Genomic DNA, 10,554 nt, shown 5'->3' on the forward strand with positions numbered 1-10,554 from the left:
GGGTTGAGTAGCCAATGGGTACCTAGTACCTAGCCCGACTCGGGCCCTGGTTCGAACCAAAAAACAAAAGGCTTCAAGCTGGCCCAATAAGTTATCGGGCCGACTCGGGTGGGTCCGACTAAGCTTGGCTTGGCCAGATAAGATTTTTTTAATACAAATTTTATTATATTTATATATAATTATTATATTTTATTACTATTAATTATATTTATATATTATTTTATATTAAAAATATATATATTTTAATTTAATCGGACCTAACCCGAGCCGGACTCGAACTTCAGTTTTAGGTGTTGGACTAAATGAGAAGTGTCAACCGACCTCATGCCCAAGCTTATCCTGTTTGGAGGCTTTTCATCCATGTCCTACTCTATTAATGCCATAACGCCCAAAGCGGGTACCGGTGAGTAATAACTCCCAACCACAAAAAACCGGCCCTCCAATAATTAAAATTTACGTCCACTTTTGTCTTGAGGACGTATGAGATGGTCAGGATAATCTTTACCCAGGTAAAAATTATTCAAAGTCGGGCGGCTCTAAACAAAATTCTCAAAGTTAAGTTGCGCTATATCAACCGATACAACCTCGAATCAACGGACATATTAACGAAGCAATCTATATAATCTTTTATTGATATTGACAAGTCACTTTTGTGTGCTACTTGTTTAGAAACATTTATATTCATGAATATAAGAGCACTTATATATGGAGAAAAGTAGACATTAAATTTGTGAATGTAAAACTAAAAGAATTTTAAGGAGCTGATGTCCCACATGTGGCTACTGCTTACAAGATTCCGGTAACAAACGAAGCCCGATACCGGAAATGCTGCAACGAACATAAGAAGTAGCGACTTCTACAAAATTAAACAAATCCCATCGGTTGGAAGACAAACTTTACTCACCTTACAAACAGTAAATAATGCAACCAGTAAGTGTTGGTGAGAGGTCGTCCTCAAACAGTGGGTACGACGGACCACCTGCAAAGCCGGTGCCATAAAGTTTGGTCTAACTTCCGGTTCCTCATTGCGATCAACCATCGGAGAAATTTTCCACGGCAAAAGTTAAAAAACTGTCACCCGGCAACAAGAATCCGGTAAAACTGATCAAACCCAGAACACAAAAAATTCGAGCTTTATACGATCTCATAAGATATTGATGCTATAAACACAATGTCGTACACGGGTTATTAACATATCAATATGCGAGTCGCCGGAGAAACCACCGGTCTGCCGGAAAACGATGTGGCACGACCTGCTAGCGTGCACTGCTAACGTGCCTCAAGGATGGCCGTTTGCCTCTGTGATCGTAGCTGCTCATAGAACCTCGCGATGAATTCCTCGGCCTCCCTGTCGATGCGGTGATCGTCGTCTTCCTCTTCCTTCAGAGGGAATGGGGAGTCGGTGACCCTCAGGGGGCGCGGAGACGCCATCGGGCTCAAGCCACAGAGTGTTGGGGACAATGGCGTCGGCGTCTCCTTGCCGGAAAGGTCGGAATTCAGTATCTCGAGCGCCTTTTGGAAGGAGGCGGCAAACTTGTGGTCGGAAGAGTCGGGGTATATACAAGAGAGGGAGCCATTCCGGCGATGTTGGTGGTGGTGTTTCCGCTTGTCATGGCGTTGGAAAGGGAAGAAATGGGCAGGGGTGTTGCTGCAACTGAATTCGTATTCATTGGGAGCGTAGGCGGCGACGCTAATGCCGTCGGAGCGGCAGCTGAGGGAGGAATACCGGTGGAACATGAGGTTGCCGATGGCTTTTCCGGCGAGTTTTCCTCTCTTCATCATGAGGTGGAGGTCAAGCAGGACCTTCTGTTTGGAGAGGCCCTTCCTCAGCATGTACATGACTGCGCGTATGATATGCCATAGTCTTTTGCCTGCTATCACAGGTGACCTTCCCTCCATGAGAGAGAGAGAGAGAGAGAGAGTAGTGTGAGAAAGAAGAAGAACAGGGATCAGCTATTTAAGGGGAGTTCAAGTGGAATGTGTCCATAAAAAATTAATAATATTTTTTAAAATAGGAATAAATATTGATTTATATTTTTGAAGGAGGCCAACACAAAGATGTGGAGGGATCCAGGACAAATATACAACCTTTCAGGCAAGTTTCTAAACTGATGTCTTTGTATTAATGAACCGAAAGTGAACAGTTTCATGTGCATGGAGCAAAGCCAGTTGAGTTGGATATGGGCAGTTGACTACACCATCTTTTTAATATTTTTTTTAAAAATTTTTGTATCAACATTTTGAAACGTTTACTTTGTTATATATGAATGTTTTATTCAAATATGAAAATCGAATGAGTGCCTTTTCAAAAAATTGTCTTGCTCCGCCATTCGTTCGAGAGCACCATGAGCTCATTCTGCCTTGTCCTTTAATACTCGCTTGATGGCTAAATCTGTTTTTACTTAATTGTGACATTGCATCATGTCATTGCTTTATTATTTAAGAGCTCTTGATGAATATTATTTCCCCCCCCCCCTCTCTCTCTCTCTCTCTCTATATATATATATATATATATATATGCGATGAAGATGGAGATGGCCAGCTTGGTGAAGTTGGCCTGATTGAGTTGGACCACCCAACTATGCCATGTGTAGCGATGAAGACAGACACGTCTCTGGTTACAATTACGATGATACTGGAACCGACAGCTCTGAGCTCCCACAGATCTGAACTTGCCTAAATGAGGCCTGAATAGGTCCGGACTCCAGCTCTGAAGATAACAAGAACCAGAGACTTAAAAATGATGCTTTGATCTGAAGATCTTAACTTCGGGGGCATCAGAATTCAGAAGTCTGGTCATCGGAAAGTGTCTTGGGGAATCTGGCCATTTCCGACGACTTTCAGTCTACCGAAGTCATTGGCCTGTTGGTTGAGGCGTCTGCTTCAGTCTTAATATGCTAGAAAGTGCCCCCGTTTCTATCTCGAGGCTTTAATTCCTTTGTTTCCTGTTTCTCTCTTTTGTTTTTTGTTTTCCCATTCTTTCATTACATCGTTTAATGTTTTGGAATAAAATTGTGTTATTTTGTAAAAGTAAAGTTTTGTTAAAATTGGGTTTTTACCAGTTTTTGAAATCTGGTTTATGTGTTTAGGTGATTTAGTACTACTATGGGTTACAAAGTAAATTCCTTTAATACGAGTATGTGTGTAAATATGCTTGTTACCTCTTTGGTTTATGACATAACCTATCACTTAGTGATTTAATATTTTTTGGCAGCTTAAAAGGGACAAGAACAAGATTGAGGTTTGGCTTTTTCATGGCGTCACTCCAGAAGATTGGAATTTTGGTGATAATGTTTTATTCAAGGGATTAGCAGAGTGATTCAAGGGACAATCCCTGCCGCTGATCGCTGTTTGCACCTGAAACTGCATAATTGTTCTTTCTACCAGACAACCTATGGTTGAAGCAGACGGAGATTTAAGAGATATGTACCGAAAATTGACTTGTCCTTATGAGGATCTGAAAATTTTTTGATGTAAATAATTAATCTTCCGGCAATAAAGGTTGCAGACCTACCCTCGGCAGATCTGCACTTGAAGTTTTAGGAGTTTTTTCTGAAAGCAGGTGCGTCTTCCTTCAGTTAAAACAATGAGAATAAACTTGTCCGTTCCATAAATGGAGTCAAAGGCGACGTTGGCCAAGTTAAGGGCGCAACGCCTAAACATTACTTTTCTTTAGGCTTTTCGTTCCGAGTCTTCCATCAGGGAAGGCGATCGGTCAAGCCTCGCGGCTGAACCAGACGTGAATGTGACAAGGACTTGACGTCGCCCTTGTTCCTACCAGCTATATATGTGACTGATAACGGTTTATTGTCAAAAATGCCCATGACATTTTTCAGCAGGCATCTCGAAAAAATATATACTGTCTTAATAAGCAGAAAACGCCATTTTCATCATTTTCCCTTTTATAATTAATCTTTTGTGCATATCAACCTCCGAGCAGGGGGCGGAGGCAAGGGCTATTGCTCTTGTCAGTTTTTTAAAATTTCAAAAATTTACATGTAGATTCTATAAATTTTAGTTTAACCTATATAAAATTATATTTCAGTTTCTGCAATAAAATTTTTTTAGCTTTGTCCCTGATCATGGTACTAAGTTTTGTTTAATGATAAACCAGACCTTGGCTTGTGAAACATTTGATGTAAATGTGGGTGGTAGACCGTGAACTTAATTGGGTCAGTTTTTTGCACAAGCACTAGCGGAGCTAGAAATTTGTTTTGGTGAGGGCACTCATTTAATACCTTTAATTTCATTGGCACACTTACATGTATAACAATTAAATATATCAAAACATTACACATATATTAAACTAATTTTGTGAAGCTGGTGTGGGCAACTGCCTACACCGGCCACCCCACTGTGCACAAGCTACAACATGCTAAAGTAAAGTTAAAAGAGTCCTAAAATCCGAGTTTTATGCTGTCGGGCGAGTAACAAAGTCTCTTTAACTCGAACACAAGTTCTCATTCTATAAATGAGGGAAAAAAAAAAAAAACATTACCCACGATAGGCAGACCAAATTTAGAGGCCATGATTGTAGGTCTCTAAACACAAGAATTTTCAATGGCAGAGTTAATGATTTTTTTGCTGTGGAGCACTTAATTTTGATGTGACTGTCTCACGTAAATTTTAATGCATCATAATGTAATTTTAATTTTTTTATGAAACTTTTTCTGGGCTAGTGTGGGCAGTGGACCACACAAGTACCCAATGTATCTCGGCCATTGCAGCATACCCAACATTTTGATTAGGTGCACTTGTTAGAAAAGCCAATAAAAAAACGTAGAATCAACCCTAATACCTCGAGTGTGACAAGCAGTCCCATTTTGTATCTCGTACAAATGTTTTACGTGTGGAAAAATTAATATCAAAGATGGTTGAAAACTACGTTTTCCTGCACAGTCAATGCGCAGAGATCAGAGTCATGGAACAAGCCAGCCACGAAGGTCGGCTAATAATGTTCGCCGTCTTGATAGGAGGCCACGCAGCCAAGAATGAATCGTTGCCCGTTGGCATTCAATTCCTTCTCCAAAATGAGCTTTTTGAGTTACTAACGAAAGGGGATTGGTTTAGCCATGAGTCTTATCAAATTAATAACTATGTTTAGGCAACCCGTTGCGGCCTCCAAGAGCCAAAAGTTGGTACCAGTAGGGCATGATGTTGAGATGTCGGTTTGGTAAGAGTGTCAAAGGGTAGAGCCAAAAATTTTGCATGAGACGAGCCGAATTAAAGTTTTTAAAATTATATTATTTTTTAAAATTTTTATATAAAACAAGTGAAACTTTTTAAAATTTACATATATATATTCTTTTTAAATTAAAAACTTTGAGACAGGGTCCCTACAGCTTGTCTTTCATTGTGGAGAGAGCAGTGTAAAAAAATCAGCTACAGTAGCACATTTAATCGTAAGATTAATACTCTTTAATATCATCAGAATAGCACAGTTCAAGTTTTGGTAGAGCATGTCGTGTGTTCGGTGCTCAAGCAAGAACACGAATGCTCGACTCCTCACACAGGCTCGATTCAGAGGCATTTTGGTCCTTGAGTGAAAATAAATAGACATTTTATGCATTACAAAAAGTTATATACATTGTCCAATTTCCTTTTTTGCACGAATATTGGGGCTTCTCGTTTTACGGACCAAGGACTTTTTAGTCATTTCATGCCCTGAGCATGCACTAGGGTACAAGCGACCATTTGGTACTGACCCTCACTCCCTTAATAAAAAATAAAATACAACCACGAAATGGGACGGGCTTCTACTTTTGAAAGAAATTAAAAACTGTGACTCTCTTATCTTATATTTTAAGTGTTTCGTTCTTGGTCTTCGATGGGAGAAGGCGATGAGTCAAGCCCCATTGAACCAAGCGTGAATGTGATAAGGACTTGAGATTGCCCCTTTCCTCATGGACCGAGCTAGGAAGTTTTCATTGTGGGGTCGAATTATAGTCCGAAAATTTTAACAAGGGTTAAGACATAATTTTTTTTTTTAATTTTTATTACATATATATGTTATATGTAAATGCAATGTATGGGCGGAGGGAGAAGGAGAATTTTGTACTAAAATTCACGGAATATATGTTAAACTAAAATTTTCAAAATTTAAAAGTAAAATTTTGATTTTCTAAAAAATTTACTTATAAAAGTGAAATTTTTATAATTGCTCAACATAATTAACAAGGTCGTGACAAAAAGGTCCTGGGCATGTGGAACGTTTGATGTAAAAGTGGATACGCAACATGAAGATGAATGACTTAGTTTTAAGTTAAAAAAAGCCAATTAAGACTGGGTCCTCAGAAAGTAAAAGTACAGATATTTTCAAGGAATGTCAGAGTCAATTGAGGGCTGGGTCCTCAGTTTTTGTACAACAGTTAATGCTCTAAAGCTCTTTAGACTCCATTTTTGTTTCTGTCCATAAATTTTTTTGGCAATAAAAAGAGGGGGACCCACTGTTTTCTTGGACAAGTCATCCACAGTTGAGTATTTCGGAAATGACCCTTGTTATGTTTAAAGAAGATGGTCATACCTTCAAGAGTCCATTTTTTTTCCATCGATGAAGTTTGCAAAGTTGGGACACCCTAAATAACTTTTTTATGATCAAAAGGCATCAACCACTTGTACTCCAAAAGATGGTCATTAATGTACAAGTTGAAGCGAGTTGGAGTACACTTAGGGCGACACCCTGAGACACTAAAAGCAGGTTTGAAGATAGTACTCTGAGAATGGGAGAATGGGAGAATGGTAGAGGCATCGACTCATATAAATCTTGGGTTGTAAAATAAAATGTTCCTCCTACTCACCCAAGAAATGTGTACTCAATTAATTGAAAGAAGTAAAAAACTATAACACCGGGGCTTATGTCGTTTAATTTGTAAGTTCCTAATGAACTCCAAATTGTTAATCAGCAGAGGAAAGAAGAGAATCATGTGCATTATTTGAGTATTCATAGCTAGGAAAACAATCAAAGACAAAGAATTTGCCCTAATTCCTCTTAATATCCGAGTTCAACAAACCCATACAATACAAGTGTTTGGTGTGTGAAAAATACAAGTAAGGGTGTCGTATTCAGCTTGTCTCCAACTTTTAGTCTTGAGATAAAGTTTATGAGACACACTATCCCTCCAGTGGTGCCATAGTTTTCGGTTCATTCCCGGAATAATGGGACCTGAGTGGTCTAGCACAAGTGCTTTTCTGCCTCTGTTTTGCACATCCTATGCCTCAAAGGTAATTGAGATATCTCATCTATCCATCCAAACACGACAGCAAGAGCAAAACTAACCTACCTAAAGCTGAGAAATTTCTCATGAGATCTTGAGTGGGGCCTCGGAAACTTTGCTACCCTTTGAATCTTTTATCAAATCTAAAACTCAGATCCAAAAACAGGTTTTCTATGGCACATCAGATCTTCGACTGACTATCTTAAATCTTTAAGGGGGTAGTTGCCTGCCTTCAGTGCTAGACTTGAGGTGATTTGAGATCCTGAGATTCTGAGTTCTTAAAGTCCCACAACCATGATTTCCAATACCATAGGATTAGAGAAAGCCTAATTGGAAAGGAACATGGATTTGCAACAAGAACTTATACCTATACATCTTTAAGATATGGACCTGAAGCCAGACCCAGATGTCAGATCCAAGGTAATCAAACAACCCTCTGTTATTTAAAGTGCATTTCATGACCTCGGACCTCAATGGATCCAGATTCTAAAGGCACATTTGCACCCGAACTTCTACAGTGGAAATTAGCATCACAATATATATTACCGGGCAAAGAAGTTCGAATCTTTTTCTGCGTTCCTCCGTTTACTCTTTAACTTCCAAGAGTCCCCATTTGTTCATAACGAAATGCATCCTAGAAACAAACAGTACTAACAAACAAGCGGTTCTGTTATGTATTTGGGGTTCCGTTTTTTTCCCCCTTCCTGTTATGTACGCCAATTCAGATGTTGTTCATGGCTCTTAAATTTTAGATGTGGTGCGGGAAAGACGGCGACTGTCCCTTCTTTATCTAGCCGAAGCCAAGTAAGAAGCCATTGACTCCTCGTTGCTCGGGTCCGTGTGTGATTCTTATTTTTAATTTGACACCTAAATGATTTATTTACTTTGAAGCTCATGGTCAAATTATTCATCATCAATAAGTTAGTCTGTTATTTATCTGAAAGTTTTATTTCTAATTTATGTAAGTTCGTATTTTTTGATAATATGCTTTATTTTTTAGTTTCAAATGGAAAGACATGAAAGAGAAAAAAATGGAGATATAGGTAGAGTTAACTTGTTGATTCATTGTAATAAGCTTTCTTTTTAGTAATGTAAATAAAAACTTACCGATAAAGAATTTGCATTTTCTTATCATAAATAACAAATATTGGACGAAATAAACATCACAAGACAAACATTGAACAGAACAAACGCAAACAGAATAGAGATATGTAAAACAAACTATGAACAAAAAAGATGGTGTTCTGTTCCTAAAGCCATCAAACGATGGACAGAAAACACTGCTCACATCCTGTCCAACAACACAGCTATCAGACGGCCTCTTAGGGTTCACATAGGTATAGACAAGCAAGAACATGTTAACTGAAATGACTGGATAGTTATAACCATAGCAAGAAAAAATACAAAAAATAAGTCAGCCAAAAAATTTGAAAAAGAGAGCGAAATTTTTGAAGAAAAAGCATCAAAATGAAAAACAATGCCAAAAAAATGTGTTATTTTCAGTTTTTTTTTTTCATTTCTTTTTATTTTCATGTGCTTTTCTATTTGTCTATTTTTTTATTTTCACATTTTTTTTGTAATTTATGCTACCACATTTGAAATTTTTTATTTTATTTTAAGATCTTTTCTAATTTTTTGAAAATTTGTGAAGATTTTTCCAAAAAATCAAGCTGTATTATAATGAGAAAACCTCACTCAAAGTTCTAACCAAGAGAGCCAAGGATTCCATTATAAGCTTACACAATACGAAAGATCAAGGTAATTAATAAGTTAGATCAATCTCCTACCTTGCGTTTTTGAAGTTCAATTCTCTGCAACTGCAGATCTTCCAAGAACCAAGAGCCATATTCTCTAGTAAAAGGGAAGGCGCCCCCAGCAGCTTTGCAGTGAAAGCCCCAAAAAACACGACTGTTCATGGGCTTGCAGTCTGTCATTGTTAATTCGGTTTCACTTTCTCACACGATGTTAAAGTAATTACACGATAGAGTTGTTGTAAGTTGGATTTGATATTAAGCGATGGCTTGCATCTTCATCTGTATACTTGGTTTACTATATATAAACCAAATCTCTAAATTGAGCTATTGTTTTAAGCATATTTATTTATCACAGACAAAATGAAGTCACGTTGTTTGCATCAAAAAGCGCCTTCAACAACTAATACAGTTGTGACTACCTAAATTTGGGGTTGGACAGCCAGTATTAAAGCACCTGGGATCTCCACTTATGCGCAATGATTTCATTGTCTGTTGGTTCTATACGTATGCGCCAAAACCGCAGAAAGTGCAAACTAGAAGGAAAAAAGAAGAAGTTTCAAATTGACTATTTCTTCTTATTCGTCACTCCATTTTTTTTGAGGATTAACTTAACAAAGCACTGGGTGTGATGAAGTTCTTAAAGGCCCATTAGGATGATACCAGAACAATGAAGAAGTTGGTTTTAAGTTTTAACATCAACACAATCAGTTATAAATTTATATTTATCTATTAATTTTTGTGGTACGTAACCTCATTTGGGCCAAATTTAAACCAACTGATCGTACCACAACAAAGGCATCAATTTGCCATCCAATTGCCTAATGAAATAAAACAATGTCTACAATATCTTAGATATGAGCTGCAGAGATAAGATAGCATAGACAACATAGATTGACAGGGCTGTGAGGAACAAAACTTGGTGCAAGTCATATAAGTTTCCTGAACTAGTGGCAATTCTACTCCAGTTTATTGTACAAGAAACAAAAGGCGTAAAAAAACAGAAAAAGATGTGAAGTGCTGGGTACCCAGGCAGACCTGTAACTTGGATTTGGAAATGGAAAATTTTGACTCATGTGCTTCACATGTATAAGCTTGAATGCAACTAATACATGTATTGGCATGCATGCTCCAGAATATACTTTTGGATGTATCCAATCTGAGACAGTAGACCTGTCCCTTTGAACTATAAGTACATTTTAATGCAAATATGATTTCAAGGAGAGCTATCGTCATTAAGGTTGCAAGTCAACATCTATACTAATATATAAAGCATCAAAGAATTTTAACAAGCACAAAAGTTAAAGTTGTGCTTGCTTATGAATGCATTTTCTAAGATTTTGTGTTCATAATTCCATGTAGCAGCCAGTAACAGACCAAGGGGAGACGATGTCCTTTCAGAACTGTGCTTATGGAGGAAATTTGGACAGAAACCCATGAAAGGATCTCCATATCCGAGGTATCATTTGCAATTGTAAGTTTCAAACTAAAGATGGGTGCAATAATTGAAAATATACAAGTGGAAAATTGAAGAGAAAACCACTAGTAAAAGAAAACAGTATTCACAGTGACCTTTTTTCCTTTTTTGT

General features: G+C 37.8%; 1 protein-coding gene across 1 annotated transcript; it reads right to left on the bottom strand.

Moving 5' to 3' along the window:
* Nucleotides 1-1,114: 1,114 nt before the first annotated feature.
* On the bottom strand, nucleotides 1,115-1,942 carry LOC116256278 (uncharacterized). Its single transcript, XM_031632599.2, has one exon. It carries the CDS (start codon nucleotides 1,897-1,899, stop codon nucleotides 1,270-1,272), a length of 630 nt encoding a protein of 209 aa, XP_031488459.1. The 5' UTR covers nucleotides 1,900-1,942; the 3' UTR covers nucleotides 1,115-1,269.
* Between the last annotated feature and the right edge of the window lie 8,612 nt (nucleotides 1,943-10,554).

Source organism: Nymphaea colorata, chromosome 6 (assembly GCF_008831285.2).
Source record: "Nymphaea colorata isolate Beijing-Zhang1983 chromosome 6, ASM883128v2, whole genome shotgun sequence".
NCBI lineage: Eukaryota > Viridiplantae > Streptophyta > Magnoliopsida > Nymphaeales > Nymphaeaceae > Nymphaea > Nymphaea colorata.

What these genes read in the sequence shown, in the direction of transcription:
- LOC116256278 (XM_031632599.2), bottom strand. Translation starts at nt 1,899, where the DNA reads ATGGAGGGAAGGTCACCTGTGATAGCAGGCAAAAGACTATGGCATATC.